The sequence below is a fragment of the Sturnira hondurensis genome, unplaced genomic scaffold (assembly GCF_014824575.4).
Source record: "Sturnira hondurensis isolate 20B ecotype Veracruz unplaced genomic scaffold, ASM1482457v3 Scaffold0019006, whole genome shotgun sequence".
Taxonomy (NCBI): Eukaryota; Metazoa; Chordata; class Mammalia; order Chiroptera; family Phyllostomidae; genus Sturnira; species Sturnira hondurensis.
Window position 1 is genome coordinate 9,389,871 of NW_028091637.1, and position 18,007 is coordinate 9,407,877.

At 49.7% G+C, this 18,007-nt stretch overlaps 1 protein-coding gene across 2 annotated transcripts in view; it reads right to left on the reverse strand.

Annotated features, from left to right (window-relative positions):
* Nucleotides 1-18,007, reverse strand: part of OSBPL10 (oxysterol binding protein like 10) — a 242,023-nt gene that overhangs the window by 18,506 nt on the left and 205,510 nt on the right. For both annotated transcript variants that reach the window (XM_037070682.1, XM_037070681.1), the window contains one exon: nucleotides 9,274-9,423. In XM_037070682.1, coding sequence (XP_036926577.1) covers nucleotides 9,274-9,423 — 150 coding nt within the window. The remainder of the gene's footprint in view (nucleotides 1-9,273; nucleotides 9,424-18,007) is intronic.

Sequence of the window (18,007 nt, forward strand, 5' to 3'; positions counted from 1 at the left end):
CAGTAGCCCAGGCAACCCCCTCAGTGAGGCTGAATCAATGAGAAACAAAAAGAAGCCACAGTGTCCACATCGCCAGACTAGCCCCAAACCACGCCCCTTCCTGCTCTCTCCCTTCCAGGGCCCGGGGACCCAATCAGGAGGCAGGCCGGGAGGGAGTGGGCAGAAAGACAGCGAGGGCTGTCAGCCCCGCCACACGGAACGCCAAGGGAAGACGACTCCACGACCTTGACGCCCATCCTCCTCCCCACCCCTGGCAGCAATGGGGCTGCGCTGGAGACAATTCCACCTCTGGACAGCAAGAATCCCCATGTCTGTTCCCGAGGCCGAAATTGCAGGGAAAGAATCAGCTACAACATGTCCTCATGGTGTACTTTTAAAAAGGCAAGAATTTAAAGCATTTTTCCTTATTTATCATTTCTGAACTCAGGACCTGAAGGATTAAAACAAAATAAACAGGAAAAAGAACTCCACTGAGAACCCCAAATCACTGGTCATCAGAACCAAAAGAAACCTTCAGGATGATGGAATTTGCCACAGCTGGTGTGGCTCAGTGGACTGACCACTGGCCTGCGAACCAAGGGTAACCAGTTCAATTCCCAGTCAGGGCACATGCCTGGGTTGCAGACCAGGTCCCCAGCAGGGGACACATGATTGGCAACCACACATTGATGTTTCTCTCCCACTCTCTCCTTCCCTTCTCTCTAAAAATAAATAAATAAATATTTAAAAAAGAAAAGAAAGAAAATGCAGTTAAAAAAAAAAAGGGAGGACATGCGTAGCTAGCCCTCTAGAAAACCTCAGCCGAAACTCCCTCACGGGTGTTCCGGCTTTTGGTCCTGCCCACCTGCATTTACTTACTTCTCCACACCACAGCCAGATTCTTCTTGCTCAAATCTCGACAGGAGATGAAGGTGAATCTGACCCCCAGCTCCCTCTAGGCTCACAGTACCCCTCAATCTGGCCTCCAGCCCTCCCTCATAGGTGCCCCTCCACTGACACACACATTCACTCCTGCGTCCCCTTTCTGCCCTCTCCCCTGCCCTGTGCAAATGATTCAAGGCTGTTCCGCTCACAGGGAACCTCCTCTGCGAAGCTTTCGCCAACAACTCTCGCTCCCAAGGCTAAACCAGCAGCCGCCTCCTCCCTGTGTTCACTGCGCCCACACTTCTCCATCACAGCATCCACGGCGCTCTTTTCGCTCTTAATAAACTTATAAACAGCATTATGGGGAGAACTGGGGAAACTTTTACAATGGGCCCTTTATGAAATAGTATTGCATCAATGTTAAATTTTCCAAGTGGAATGCAGAAGAGGAATGTCCCACTGTTCAGAGATCCTGCAACACTCCAAGTGCTTCATCAGAAAATAAACATACACATACGTGCACATGTGTATGTGGGGTTGTGGGGTGGGGAGAAATGGAAGAGGCAGTGGAGAAAGAGAGGAAAGAAGGGAGAAGAAATGCAAAGAGGCAAAATGTTAGCCAGCCAATAAAGGTGATACATGCATGGAAATGCATCACACTATTCTCGTAACTCTACTGTGGATTAGAAAATGTGCGAAATAAAAACGTGGAGGGAAAAAGAAAATAGGCTCTACTGCAGATGCAACACCTGAGAACTGACCAATTTCCCAAGATAACCCTCCTGAAATTGCACACGCAGGGAGTATGGTGTCACAGCTAACGCCAAGTCCAACCCACTGGATATGGATCCTGCACTTGACAGTGAGGCTGTGGCTTTGTCTGAGAAGGGAAAAGGAGAACACGTGAGAGAGGGAGGTGGGTCGGAGTGGAATGACCATCTCCCCTTTCACCTCTTCTTGGTAGGTTTTGACGGTGTTTGTACAGAACGCCAGACAGACGCCTTTCACACCAGCCCTTTGAACATTCTGGGCCAGACATCACACCTTTCGTTAAAGTAGATTTCTTTTTTAAAAAATATGTACTTATTGATTATGCTATTACAGGTGTTCCAATTTTTATTCCTCTTTGCCCCTCTCTGCCCAGTACCCCGCTTCCCTCTTGCAATCTCCCCCTTTAGTTCACGTCCATGGGCCATGCATGCAAGTTCTTTGGCTTCTCTACTTCCTATGCTATTCTTAACCTTCCCCTATCTATTCTGTACCTACCATTTATGCTTTTTATTCCTGTACCTTTTCCCCCACTCTCCCCCTTCCCCCTCCCAGCTGATAAACCTCCATGTGAGCTCCATTTCTGTGATTCTATTCCTGTTCTAGGAGTTTGCTTATTTGCCTTTGTTTTTTTAGATTTAGTTGTTGATAGTTGTGAGTTTGTCATTTTACTGTTCATAATTTTGGTCTTCTTTTTCTTAGATAAGCCCCTTTAACATGTGACATAATAAGGGCTTGGTGATGACGAACTCCTTTAGCTTTACCTTGTCTGGGAAGCACTTTATCTGCCCTTCCATTCTCAATGACAGCTTTGCTGGACAGAGTCATCTTGGATGTAAGGCCCTTCCTTTTCCTCACTTTGAATACTTCTTGCCAGTTCCCTTCTTGCCTGCAAAGTCTCTTTTGAGAAATCAGCTGATAGTCTCATGGAAACTCCTTTGAAAGTAATTCTTCTTTTGTCTTGCTGCTTTTAAGATTCTCTCTTTATCTTTAACCTTTGGCATTTTCATCATGATGTGTTGTGGTGTTGCCCTGTTTGGGTTCAACTTCTTTGGGACTCTCTGTGCTCTCTGGACTTGCATGTCTATTCCTTCATCAAATTAGGGAAGTTTTCTTTCATTATTTTTTTTCAAGTAAGTTTTCAATTTCTTGTTCTTCCTCTTCCCCTTTTGGCACCCCTATGATTCAGATGTCGGCACATTTGGAGATATTTCAGAGTCATCTTTCTCTTCTCATTTTTTTTGAATTTGTGTTTCTTCATTCTGTATTGGTTAACTTTTTACTTCTTCCTCATGTTCCAAATCACTGATTTAACCCCGGCTTCCTTCCCTTCGCTGTTGGTTCCCTGTGGATTTTTCTTTATTTCACTCAGTGTAGCCTTCGTTTCTCCCCTTATGCGTTTGCAATACTCAGTGGGATCTCTGAGCATCCTTACCACCAGTATTTTGAGCTCTGCATCTGATAGGTCTCTGTTTTGCTTAGTTCTTTTTTTGGAGTTTGGATCTCTTCTTTCATCTGGGTCATACTTCTTTATCTCCTCATTCTGTCAGCCTCCCTGTGTTTGTTTCTGTGTATTACATGGAGCTGCTTTGACTCTGTCTTGGCACACCTGTCACATTATAAGGGGCGGAGCCTCAGGTATGCGACAGGGGGGGGCAACCTGTTTGGCCACTTTGTGGCACTGTATGTGAGGGAACAATGCTGCTGGCTTGGCTCTTGCCCCATTTCGAGTCACTTCCCTCACTTCCCACGTGTGACTGGCACCCTTTTTAGCTGCTCCCCTGGTGCTGAACACCAGAGTGGCTGGGTTTGCATACATTTTAGGGCCCTGCAAGTCCTTTAAATGAACTATCCTGAGAGACAGGCAGTTTCTTCCGCCACCCCAACCCCCACTGGTTTTTATAGCAGGAGTTATGAAGGCTTTATTTTCCTGACGATGGAACCCTGGGCTGCATGGTCTGGGCCTGGCGCGGAGGTGGCTCACTCCCCAGGTGTCCCTCCCGGTTTTTATCTGCTACATGTGAAGGTGGAACCGCCCGTTCCACCGGCCACTGCCATACCACGCCCTCTCCACTGCCCTGGCTCCCCATCTCCGTCCCTCCTACCCATCTGGATGAATGTTTCTTCTTTAAGTCCTTGGTTATCAGACTTCCATACAGCTCAATTTTCTGGCAGTTCTGGTTATACTTTGAAGTTAGTTGTAAACCTCGTTGTGGCTACGCAGGAAGGCAAAGTGTGTCTATTTACACCTCCATCTTAGCAGGCTCGTGAAAGCAGACTTCTATCTCTCATACAATCTTCCTGCTCTTTTTTGTGTGTGTGTATTTTTGCAAACAAGTCACTTAATCACCTGTTTCTTCGGCGGTGGACACCAGAGAGATAGAGCCAAAAACTGGTGGGTACTAATTGGGCTGTCTGCCTCCAGTGGAGAGGTGAGTGATGGCCCAGCTGCGCAGATGACGGTGTCCAAATGGCCAGATCTAGCTGCAGATTTATGGAGCCATCAATAAGGGCTGCCTTTTCTCCCATTAACATAATTAAGACAACGAACTGCTTTGCAGGAAGGGAAAAAAAGAGAAGATCTGCACTTGGGACTCAGAGAACAATTAATTACATTTAAAGCTGCATTCATCTAAATGTAAGTAACTAATCTCCGACCTGGGCCCTAAGAAATTCCAAACCCTCAGTCACCCACGGAGAAAGGAGAAAGTCAAAGGGCTCCCGGGAAGAGGGACGGTCCCTTCCCCCCAGCAGGGAACACAGCAAGTTGCTGCAACGGAAGGCCTGGAGCAGGTGCAATGCTCTGCAAAGAAGCATCAGTTACCTTAATAACCTTCAGAATTATCTACCTATCACCCTGCCCTTAGACTGGCAAACCTACCCAGTGCAAACACGCAAGTGGAAAGAGGCCAAGACCACCCACCGAGACTGATCTATGTAATCCTTTAAGGAAACCAGGGGAAAGAGATAAAAGCCCCAACCTTTCAAAAGCAAGGGGAGACAATTCACCGCTGCCAGAGCTCCACTCAATCTCCTTAAAGTGCCAGATCCCTTGGCAACCAATCTCCCTGCACTTAGAACATCACAGAAGGCATCTATTAAAATTTTCGTTAGATGGAAAGGGTTTGAAATAAAATTTTATCTTTTCCAATAAGATATTTACTACCTGAGAGAGAGACACTGTGGAAACCAACCCCCGTGTTCCCTCGGAATCCCAGCCCTCGGCCTGCGGAAGTGCGCCAGAAGCTGTGAGTCGAGGTTCACCTCTTGGCAACCCAGAGACGTGTGTGGGGGCACATTCACCTCTCCAAGACTCACTCCACGGCAAGACAGGGGAAAGGAGAATGCCGACCGCCTAGGTTCTTTGTATTAAATGGGAGCATAAAATTAGCCCAGGGCCTCCCTGGCACATAGTAAAGGCTCACGCACTTACTCTCTGCTGGTGGAGTTTATCGTCAGGGATCAGCACCCTCATCTAGAAACCAGGGGAAAATAAGGACAACAAAAATCAGACCCAAGCTTGTCACACAGTATTTCAGTGACACAGCTGACGACTAGAAACAAGTCTCCCAATGACTAGAGCAGCCTCCAGGACCACCTCTGATGCTTCTGGAAATAACTGGTTATTTGAGAATACAGAGAAATAATTATATAAACACGAAAAGTATTGTAAGAATGCAAGACATGTTTCCAATGTAAGCCTTTTATAGAATTCCAGCCCAGCACAGTATTTGGGGATACACATTATCTTCTTCTGTTGTTGTTTAAAGATTTTTTAAATTTATTTTTAGAGAGAGAGAGCAAGGAAAGGAGAAAGAGAAGAGACACATCCGATGCAAGAGAGAAACATCGATCTGGTTGCCTCATATATGCCCTGACCAGGGACTGAACCCACAACCCGATATGTGCCCTGACTGGGGATCGAACCAGTGACCCTCGCTTTACAGGACAACACCCAACTGAGCCACAGAGGTCAGAGCAGGATACACATTATCCTGTTGAATCTTCTCGATAACCTGTGAGCAGGGATGACCATTCCATTTCACAGATGAGAAAACTGAAGCCCAGAAAGGTTTTTGTCATTTTCACATGGCTAAAAAAGTAGAGAGCTGGGATATGAACAGACTCTGCTTGGTCAAGGCCCATGCCGGACCCCTCACTGCCCCCAGGGCGCCTGAAGACTCACCTTCACTCACTGGAACTCTTTCGGGAAGAACAGGATGGATGAGATCATGCCAATCCCACAGGAAGGGAGCACAGAAATGGCACACACACTGCCCCCTGGTGGCACAGATGTACACACACAAATTTAGGGAAGCCAGGTCACTACTGTGTCTTCTGTTAAAAGGCAAACATTTCTGGAGAGGTAGTGGGCTTTGTTTGACAGCGTATTAAAAACAAGATCTGGAGAGAAGAACTGAAGGGAAAGGAAGTGGAAGCAACAGCTGAAGGATAGAAGACCCTGAATATCCACAGTTCTGCCTGGGGGTTGTGGGGGGAGGTAGTTAATCCCTGGACCTTCTGATTCTTTTCATACAAATTTCCCCTTGTAAGAAATTCTCCTTGTAAGCTTATTTCTGAGCTTGAGCACAGCAATGTCAATCTTTGCATACTGTGAGGGACCCTGGAAAGTTTTTCTAACAAAATAATTCAATCAAAGGGTAAAAAATCGGTATGCTCGCGACGCCCCCTACGTCACAATAACAAGAAGGTGAAGGAAACAGGACCGGTCCCCTCTGATCCAGCCACACTGGGCCTTTCACCCAGAAAGGACCATCTTGGGCCTTTTCACTCCTGTCTGCTCAGCACAGATCACGCTCCCACGAGACACTCACAAGGCTGACTTCCTCACTTCCTCCTCTGAGTCTGGTCTCTGGCACAATGTCACCTGCCCAGTCTGAGAGGCCACCCCCCCACCCCGACCCCATCACCTCCCACCCTCCTTGCTGAGCTGTACTTCTCTTCACTGCACGTCTGTCCCACCTCCAGTTTCTCTTCTTCTCTGAGTCTGTTCCCACTGCCACGCAAGCTCCAAAAACAGGCAGCACACCTGCCTCATAAACAGACACCAGAGCTTCATCCTTGAATCAGAGGATGTCCGCTCAGCAGACACTCCATTCCGGCTAAGGTCTGCAATTGCCAACTTAGCCCGTGCTTAACTTAATGGCCTGGGCAAGAACCAAGAAGAGAAAAGACAGCAAGACAGAATTTCACCGGCCCTTTTCTGATACGGAGGAACAAAAGCCCACAAACCTTACATGAAATAAAAGGTCTTACCGCTTCCTTATCAAGTTCCCGCTTGGCTTTTAAATAGCAGCTTCTTCCCAGTAAATAAGTAAGTTAATAAACTGCGGACTAAGACAAAGTTTTTCTTTCATGTGGCCAGCTGAGTGGTGAATAAACCCAACATTTGCTTTCATAGAAATAGACCCTGGCTCCGGAAATGCAAAGCAACCAGATCCTAATAAAACAGCAAGATGCACAGTTCTGATTTCCTTAAAACCAGAGACCCCTAACGCACTGCCTCTGGGGACAGTCAGCCTGCCGTAGTACCACAGTCCCCGCAGTATCTTCCTGCTTCTCCACATCCGACGTGGACAACTTCAGTGACTCTGAGAGTCTCTCTCCTACATCTTTCATGAGTCCACACCAGTGTTTCCCAAGTTTTTTTCAGTATTGATTTGGGAGACAGAGAGACATCAATGTGAGAGAGAAACATCAATTGGTCGCCTCTGGTAGGCGCCCCAAACCCACAACCAAGGTATGTGCCCTGAGTGGGAAGCAATCCTGCAACCTTTGGGGTATGGGATAATGCTCCAACTAACTGAGCCACCTGCCACCGCCCGGCCGGGGCTCTAAACATTTTTTAATATGATCCATGAGAATTCATTTTATAATGTAGTCCAATTACTCGTGTAGCGACAGAACTAAAAGTTTCGTGTGTTATTTTCTGATATTTTCTATTATATTTTATTTCAATCTTTAGAAATGATAACTGACCCACTACAATTGGCTTTACAATCTACTAAATGGGTTATGACCCACAATTTAAAAATATTATTTTACATCCTGCTAGTACCCATATTCTATCCTCTGGATCTTAACTCAAGCTCCATCTGAACTGACTCCACAATCCGCTACAATAAAGAAGAGGCGGCTTTTAAAAAGGCAGCATTTAAAATGAATCCTCCAGCCACAGAGGTGAGAGTTACACAGCCCAGAGACCAGAATGTAGACAGGGGAACAGAACCCAGGGCCGGGTGTGCAGAGCTGGGCAGACCAACCCATGCACGGGGCGGAGAATGGCAAAGCTGGAGGGACTTCCTGCGTCAGCCCCCTCAGCTTGGGCCCACAGTTTTGTTTAAAGGGGTGCAGTCTCCCAAAATACGACACACTCATCTCCAAATACATAAAAAACATTCCAAAGAAAAGGGGTTTTCTGTCCTCCTTGGGACTCCCAACTCCTGTCTCCTCAGTCACTAGGTCGTCATCTTCCCCTTTGAAGAATCTCTCAAATCCACCTCCCTCTTCTGTGGCCTCCCTTCCAGCCTGAGGTGAACTTGGGGAATCCACAACCTTCACTGCAGCCAAACTAGCCAACTCCCCTCATGGCGGCTTCTGCAGGTTGTGCCTTCCAGGGCTCTGTCCGTTTCAAGGATGCCCACATTTTTCCGACTGACCTTCAGTATCTAGATCTTCCATTCACAGCACATCCTCCCCACGGGCTGTGCCTCTCCCAGCCCCTGGGGCTTCTCCTCTCCACCACATACCGTCCATCACACGACACAGTGCTCCTTAAGGAGAAGACTGAGGACACACCTCTCACGACGTCAGCACTGAGCCCAGTCTCTCCACACAGCCTCTAGTTCTCACTCTGCCCTTTGGGAGTAACCGAGACTAAACACAGAATGCAGGTGGTCCAGACAGCAAAGTCCAGGCACCCTCCACACCCCTGTGCCCCCGATGACGCCATTCCAGCTCTCACCTACATGCACAACTGCTTTTCCTGCTGGCCTCCCCAGGGAGGTCACAGACCTGCAGGGAGGGCAGGCCTCTGGGGGCCATTGGCTTGCCACCCGAGGTTAGGATGCTGGAGGAGGTTCCCCGGGGAGAATCCTGGCTGCACGCGCACCAACCAGCGGGTCCGTTTCTTTACAAGTGGACGAGGAGATCTGGGTCACCATCCAGGTTGCCTTTGGGGGACGCGCTGTGAGAGCTAGTGACAGCGTGGAAGCCTCACTCCTGGCTCCACTGTTTTCCTCCCTCCCGTTTTCTCTCTGTGGCCAGCGTGCCTCACCTACCTCTGCCGATCATCTTTCCCTTCTCCAGGACACGGCCAGAAACAGAAATACCCTATCCTGAATCTTCCTTATCACCTCGCACCCTTTTGCCAACGCTCTCCCTGCCCTCGTAGTCACAGCTCCTGCAGGGAAGCCCGTGCCAGGCTCACACACGGAGGCTGAGCATCAATCTCCTTTCCAATCACACCTGGAGTATCCGTCCTCGACCGCAATTCTGAGCTCCACCCCGCTCTGCTTTTCCGGTCTCACCACAAGGAAAGGCAGGGGACCTGGGGAGGCTTAGAGGTAGAGATGGCACCCAAGCAAGCCGCCACGCACCCAGTGGGACATGCCAACCTACCTTGGTCAAATCCATTCCAAGTTTGAGCTGTGAAATGAGGTGAAGAATCACACTGCGCTGGTCCTCCATGACGCCCAGTTCACTCTCTTCCTTATCTTCAGTGTCGCTTTTTTCATCTTCGGACAAAACCAGTTCAGGGCCTGAGTTTGGCTACAAGAAGATGGTTGATAAAAATCACCAACTGGTCCAGCAGAAGTCAGAAGCATGGCACGCAAACCCATATGCTTAGCAAGGGCAGAGGGAATCCAGTCCCTCCCCAAGTCTCCCTGTAAACAAGTCCTGCTGGCCACAGGGCGCAGGGTGACCCTTCTGAGGGTGCAGGCCATCTTCGGCTACTGCACGTACCCTCTGAGCTTCCCTTTACCCCCCTCCACTAGTGAGCCTTCTGGCTTAAGGACTTGCCCTAACAAAAAACTGACCTGCCCTTTAAGAAACTAACTCTCGCAGACGGGAATGAGCCCCCTTAATCTTGACTATTCTTCCCAACCAATATTCTCCTGTTAGTCTGCACAACCCAGGACATGTTATGCCTAATACAAATTTTTCTGTTTCTAAGTAAAAGTCTGATAACCCAGAGAGGGACTGAAATGACCTCATCTATGGGAAAATTTACTGAGACTCTCTCTACTGTTCCCCCTCAGTTACTATCACCCTAAAAAGTGTGACCAATGGCTCAGAGCTGGTGCCAATTTAGGGTGAGAGACAAAAAGGAAAATGCAAAGGAAATCTGACATTTTTAAAATAATGCTGAGATGTATGCGGGCCAAGAGACCCTGCTTCCCTCAACGCAAGTTTATTAATTTAATTGCTTGCTCCATTTTTCCATTGACAAAAAAAAGGCAGGTTAATAAACTAAATGTGCAAAGGGAATGAATGACTGAGCATAACATTTTTTCAACACCCAAGACTCAAGAGCACTGGCTACTTTGTTAAGTACCCTCAAAATTCTGATGAAAAGAATGGCCCCCATTCCACCATTCCACACTCACCTATGTTCTTAGGGCGTTGTTTGTATGCAAAGCAAAACCGCTCTGCACAAACCATCCTGTAGTTGTTTCTAATTATCAACAACGGGTCAGACACAGTGAGCTCGAGACACAGAAATGCAGGAGCTCCTAGGAATTAAATATAAGAGGGGACAGACTTTCCCACATGGCCATGCAAAATCTAATGATTTATCATCCTCACTAGACAGAATGCTCTCATTTTATTTAAAGGTACTTGCGATACACAAAGGCCGTCTCAGTGACTGAGGTGGTTGTAATTGTCAGGCCCAACATACGTGTGGCCGGCCATTCCTGACCAGCCCCGCAGAGAGGAAATACAGTGCTTCCCTCTCCCGGGGGGTAGGTATGTTTAAAACGGGAAATGAAACAGACATGTTCCATAGACATACTCCTCAGATTATTCTCAAGTCTTCTCTGAGCAGCTCCAATGTCGGGGAAACCGTGGGGAAGCCTCGGTGATGCCCACAGGCCCTTCCCCCAGCCAAGAATTGAGTTCTCTCCATCACAGCCTGGATCTCTGGCCTCATCACAAAGTATGGCAGCTGACGTCATTGACAAGGGGCTTTGCTAGAATATACGGAACTAGCTGAGAGTGCCGGGCTGCATCCTGGTTCAGGGAGGGCGAACGGGAGGGATGTCTGGGGGCTCTAGGGTGCCCTGATTCTACGCCAGGAAGTCAGAGAACTCAGACAACATCCCTTCAGGGGCAAAGGGGCTGCTGCCGCTACTCCCGTGGGGCCCTGGGAAGTGGTCACTTGTATCAGCCGACTCCCCTCACCCCAGAGCAGCAGGCGGCAGTGGAGAGCACAAGGCCCAGGTATCTTGCTTTGGGAAGAAAATGGACAATCGCAAACAAACCAAGGCTCCATCACGCACCCAAGGGTTTGGGGGTGGCATGCAAAGTCCTTCAACGCCTCAACACGAAGGGTAGCTATGTGTTGAGTGCAATATTTCTGCTTGAAATCAGTTGTCCTCACAAAGTCCTGGCTGCAAACGGAAACAAATCAATAGCTCAAGCGAGGCGGTCATAAGATTTATGAAGCAAAGAATGATTCTTTCTTCCGAAATGTGATTTCCCATTTGCCTCCAAACCAGCACACAGGGAAATTGCCATCCCGCCCACTCGCTGCCACACTCGGTGCTACATGTCGGCAGACCCCCTGCAACCAACCACCTCCCCCTGATGTTCCGCCTTACGGGTAAATTAAACCTGGCTTGTCCCTGATTCCAGTAACCAGGCAGCCTCAGCAAGGTCCTGCAGCGTGAGCCTAAGGACACACGGTAGTGCGCACGCAGGCCTCTCCCGCTCTTCCCACTGCAGGTGACAGCACCTCTCTCCTCTGTGTCTGATGTGACTCCGAGACACTGGCTCCAGCGGAGAGAAGGAAGGGTGGTACACAGGCCCCAGAGGTCGGCTGCCTCCAGGCGACTTGTGTCCAGAGTGCCCTGCAGTCCTGCCAAGGGAGGAAAGGCCGTGGGGGCCCGACACACACCCGCCTCGCTGGCTCAGATTCTCAGCAAACTGCGCCCGAAGCTTAAACAAGGATCAGCAATATTTTTATCTCCCACAGCTTCCAGGAACTCGCCCTTTTTCTTGCAGTATGATTTGCAAAAAATTCTCCTACCCAACCTCAAGGAAATAATCAGGTGTGTTTTGCTTTGTTTTGTTTTTGAGAGCGGGCTTCATTCATCGCACTGTGAGTGAACCTCATGGAGGACACCCGCATTTCCACCCACACTGGGACTTGGTCCACCGGCAGAGAGGCGAGGCCACCCTCTGTTTTGGAGCCAAACATGAAGTGGATAGAACGGTGGGACTCTGTAACAGGTGAACTCGGTTTGCGAGGTATCAATTGGCAATGTAAACACAAATACGTCACCGCCCTCAAAGCGCCTGTCAGCAGGCAGTGCAAGACACGCAGGGTCCGAAGAGCCGGCTCTGGTGGAGGTTTAAAGGCAGGAGCCTTCTTCTTTTTGGGGGCCAAGGGTTTGTTGAGTCTGCTACTCTGACATAAACTCCAAAACGGCTCCAACGGTCACTGGCTCTCAAGACTCCTCTCCATAATCAGGCCCACATGCCCCTCCCCTCTCGGGCTCCCAGAGTCCTGCTTCTGTCCTGGGGGCCCCTGCACAGCCACACCCTCAGGTCATTGCGAATTTCTGCTTGTAAAGCAATGACAACCGTCTGGAGGTGATCAAAGGTGGCAGAGCAGTGTGCCTCCACCTCAGAAGAAAACGGAAAATGAAAAAAGGGTTTTCTAGTGCTGAGGAAGTTCCTAAGACCGAAGCAGAATCTCTAAATCTCCCGTCTCCCAGGGATCTTTGCAAATGAGCCAGCCCAGCCACAGAAATGTACACAAACTTGAAGATAAAATGGAATGGAAATGTGTTTTAAAGAGAAACAGGCTGTGGAATGAGGTTTTTAATAAAAACAAAAATTATGACTCAATATTTCTACCATGTGACCACCTCAGGGCATCTGGCACTACAAAAATCAAGTGACTCATCACGCTTGTTGGCAAACAGGGGTAAGGACAAGCAAAGCCAGTAACAGGAGAAAGCCACGTGGAGGCTGGGGTTGGGGACAGCTCCTTGGTAGCTTAACAACGACCTGTGCCCCAAAACCAGGGTTCTTAACCTGGGCTCTATGGACACTCCTTAAGGTATCTACCACTACCCTTGATATTTTGTATAAAGATGGTGGCGTTTTTCTGGAGAGAAAGTGTCCATGCTGACCTTGGATTCTCAGAAGGGTGTCTGCCCCTGGACTGGCCACAGGGCCTCTCAAGCACTGAAGGGTCTGAGATCATGACAGAGAGAGACCCCCAGGGCGGAGAGCCATCTAATCGCAGTCCCTCACCTACATGGGCGTCCGGCCTCTAGCCACGCCTCTCCTTCCTGCCCAGTGGGAGCGGCACAGCCCTGAGACTGTGGGGAGGCCCCGACCAGAGGCAAAACCGACTTGTGTTCAGCAGTCTTCTCAAGGGGGAGACTGGTGTGGGGAAACACTGAACTTTGCTTTCATCTCTGCTTTTCAACAAAAACCTAATTCTCCATCCGATACAGATGTAAATTCCAAGCCCAGACTGCCATTCCAATCTATTTTTATTCAACACACATTTGTAATTTAACTACAACTTGGTCAGTTCCAGGAAATATCCACAAAACAGACATTTATCGTCAGAGTCCAGTCACTTCCCTACTGCGGCCCTCACTCCACTCCACGCTCCCCAACTCCACCCACCTTCCTGGGCCTCACTCTCGTGTTCCCTTTCTCAGGCAGTGTGTACACAATGCATGCTTCTTTATTCACAAGGATCTTCTCTTCTTTCCCAGCAAAGACCTGGGGCCACTGTGAGCAGGCTGACCAGCTAACATCCTCTTTATGTATAAATGTGCATTATGTATAAATGCGCATTATGTATAAATGCGCACCTAGTGTCCAAACTCAAAGAGCCGAATCCTCAGATTTGAGCCGACCTGAGAGAGACCTGTGGGGCTGCATAACCAACCTTTGAAGAAGCCTTTTTGCTGTCGAGCTGGGGGCCAGCCCAGGGCAGAGCCCACGCGCCACAGACATGCAGGTATGCGGGGTCTACACAGGGTGAGTGGGCTCCTACGGCCATCTTCTGCCCCAGTGAACAGGCGTCAACAGAAAGATAGAACCCACTGAGTTCAAGTGATCTGTCACTGGCCTGACAATCTACCTGGCCAAGCACAGAGAAGCCACCTACAGCAAGAACATCAAATTCTCTTCCAGCAGCGAGCACACTGCGGCTCAATCATTTTAAAGCCTGGCACCTCTCCCTGTACACGTTACCCTGGCACCTGGCTCTGAGTCATACCCAAGAACTTGGTATTGAATGACAAGAAGCAAACACTGTCCACATATTGTCTTTATGGGAAAATGGGGAAACCCAGCCATGTCAGGAAGGATATCTGGTGTTCTGAAGACCACAGAAAGGTGGGCGGTGGAGGAGAAGACCCAAACCACTACCCCCAATAACCTCACATGAGAGAACCGTCATGCCACACAGCAGGGCGAGGAGCAAGCAGGGAATGTGTGTCCCCCCATGTAACTCTCTGTCAACTCCACGACTCCACAGAACATGCTATAACATGCAGTAATGGCCACTTCTGTTCACAAGGGGATAAGAGTCAACAGAAGAAGTTGCCTGGCAGGATAGCCCAGTTGGTCAGAGCATTGTCCTGACCTGCCAAGGTGGCGGGTTCAATCCTTGGTCAGGGCACATATAAGAAGCAACCAATGAATGCAGCAAATGATGTTTCTCTTTAGCTCTCTCTCTTTCTCAAATAAAAAAAAAAGTCAGCAGAAGTTGGCTTGCCAGAAAATGAGAGGTTCTAGAAAAGAGTAGGAATGTGAAATTGAAACATGGATAAAGGTCCAGGGGCTCGAGAAATTGAAAGAGTAGGTGAGTGAGGAATAAAGGGGACAAAGAAACACGGTGAATACTAGAAGGGAAGCCAGGGGTCTGAGTGTCTAAGAAGTGCCCAGGGATCGACTACTAAACCAATGCGTTTTCATTTTTAACAATAACGGTGCTACTCTCGCTGCCTATGTTCATGGAATCCATAAAACCAAGGATTTAGTCCCTTTTATGTCTCGTCATATTTTTCCATTTCAATATTCACAGCATATTTAACAATGTTATCACAATCATTACTTAATCCTCATAGTATATCTTCATATTAGTCATATTTTACATCCTACAGCGCAACGTCATGAAAGTTGGCATAGCTGCATGCAGAGACACAGTTCAGCTCTGTACAGGAATGGATACCACTGGCACAGTCAAAGGCGTAAAAGACGGCCCGCAGTCCGGCAAACTCCACTCGGCATTTCTATCCCTCATGCCCCAATAAGACATTTTTATTGCATGACTATCAAGCACAGGTCACTCCCTTGTACATGCTGGGGAAAACGGGTTCCCCTGAGGACGAGCACAGACATAAGGTTTGTCATATGACTATCAAGTGGCTGCTCCTGATGACCTACTGTCCTTCCCACGCTTCGCACAGGTGGGATTTCTCCTCCAGAACGGTCTCTTTTGTGCCAGCTTCTGACGTCCCCAAGCAGGCCATCTGTGCCAGGTGCAGCGTTTCTCAGTCGACTGGATGGTGCTCTCCTCTGGTCAGAAGTCATACCAAAGAGCTTGTTGTCAGACACATGTCCCGGGACGGCGTCTCTTCCAGACGATGCCCCTCGGCCCTGATGCAGGGCGGCTGTGGATGGCTCCGCACATGCACTGTCTTCTTCACGTCCAAAGTGGGGTGGCTAACTGTGCCTTGAAAGCCACCACCCTACTGAGGGGACCTTATCTTGCCATTTGGAGGTAGGTACAGTGAGGCCAATGTGGGCGGGACCCGATGGAGAAGTCTCTTAGTTCATGTATAAGCACGTCCACACCGCAGGCTGGTCCGAGCTGCCGTTTGGGGGAGGCTGAGTTGGTCGCCACGGACGCCACCATCCTTCTGTTGCCGCCCATGGACGCGCTGGCTTCCTTGCTCTAACCACACATACACACACACTTGCCACACTTGGCTCTCACAGACTGGAAGGACAGATGCTCTTCCTGAGCAAAGGGGCCGACCTGCAGAAGAGTTAATTTTCAATAAAGCGCACCCTGGCGGGAAGAAGGAAGTCAAGGCTGGGGAGGACAGAAAATGTGGGGACATTTGTCATCAGCCAAGGTAATCAGGAATAATTACACCAAGAGGATTCAACAGGGGTTTCTTTAAAGACATTCAAGGGGAGCATTCACAGGAAGCAGCAGCATCCGTCCTTTGCTGACTTCCACACGTCTGCTTGGAAACCTCTTTTAAATGAAAGCCACACACACACACAAAAAAAAAAGAATTGAGAAGGAACAAAGAAAATCTAAAGTACAAAAAAGGAAAAGCAAGAAGCAGCAGCAGATGCAGTTGTGGCTTCTGACCCAGACCAGTGGCAGGCCTGGCCACCCACATGCAGGACTCAAGGCCATGAAGCACACAGTTAAGTTCCTTTAGTATCAGCCTGCAGCCAGGAATGGGGGGGGGGGGCACAGCAGAGGGAGGGCACAGACATGTGGGCCAAGATGCCAAGTGCCGTGTCAGATGCTCGGTGGCATTATCTCAATTAACAGAGGTCTAGCGTCTGCAAACCAGCACCGAGCTAACAGCCTGGCCAGGGCTCAGCAAGGCTTCTGAAAGCGAAGCTGTGTGGGGCTGAGGGGCCCGGGGCCACCACAGCCCTCGTTCTGGGTGTCCTGCTCCCCAACTCACAGGAAGCTCGTTAGCACAGGGATGAAAGTCACGAGAAACAACAGAGAGAGGCCACACAACAGAGAGCACGAGCCCCAGAGCTTCGGGAGGCAGGGAGACAAAAAGGGGGAGCTCTGAGCTCTGAGCTCCAGCTGCGGAGAGACAGTCCCGGCTGTAAAGCCTGACTCCACTGCCTTCCTCCTGTTGGGCTCCCTCTTGGGCTCTGCAAAATGCAGGTGGGACCACCCCCAGCTCAGAGGACTGCCGAGAGGCCTGATGAAGACAAGGCACCAAGCCCAGTGCCTGGCACAGAGGAAATGCTTAGTGAATGGCAGCAGCCTCGTGGGGCCTGTGGCTTTCACTCTGGGTGCGTGGCGGTACCTGTGAGCATGCTCATCTAGAATATGCCCTTCCCTCCTCTCTGGCAGTACCCCTCTGGGAGCTGCATGACTCGGCCCAAGGCTCTTTCCCAGGCCCCCTATCAAGGAAGACCCTGAGGGCTCTGGGGCTGCAAAGGTCCGGGCCCCTCAAATAGTCCATGGCCTTGACCTTGAGGTCTGCACCAGAAAGGGGTTCATAGAAATTTCAAAAAAGAAAAAGTCTCAGCCAAATGTCACGTGCAGAACCACGAGAGAAACACACATAGAGCAAGGCCAGTGAATGGGAGAGGCAGGCCACTGACGGGCCCCGGAAGGTCAGGTACAGTCTAAGTGACAGGAGTGGTGGGCCCACCATCCCCGCTGCCCACGTTCTCCTCAGGCCCAGGGAAGGCAGACAAGAAACTCCTTCGTGACCCGTCCTAGCCCTCCTGGCCTCAGGTAAGAGGAAAAGCAAAGGTTTAAGACAAAGAAGGCCCCCACCTCCTTAGGGTGGGCTGAGTGACAAGCAGACACAAGGCCTGAAAGTCGCCATCACTCCAGCGGCCTTGAATGCCCACAATTAGCAAGGCACCACATCAGGTATTAGATACATAAGGATGTTTAATACTAGGTCTCTGGCCCAGGCTGGTGCGACTCAGTGGGTTGAGTGCTGGCCTGTGAGCTGAAGGGTTACCAGCTTGATTCCTGGTCAGGGCACAAGCCTGGGTTGCGGGCCCAGTCCCCGGTTAAGGGCATGCAAGAGGCAGCTGATTGATGTATCTCTCGCACATCGCTGTTTCTCTCCCCCTCTTTCTCCCTCCCTCCCCCTCTTTCTCCCTCCCTCCCCCTCTAAAAATAAATAAGTGAAATCTTAAATGCTGTGGCTCTGTGGATTAAGTACAGGCTTGACAACCAAAGGGTCACTGGTTGTAGGCCAGGTCCCCAGTAGGGGACACATGAGAGGCAACCACACATTGCTGTTTCTCTCCCTTCTGTTCCCCTCCCTTCTACTCTCTGTGGAGCGGGGCGGGGCGAAGACTTTCAACACCCTAGCAATCTGCTGGAATCGAGTGCCCAGATCTTTCTCCCCTCCCCCCCCCCCCC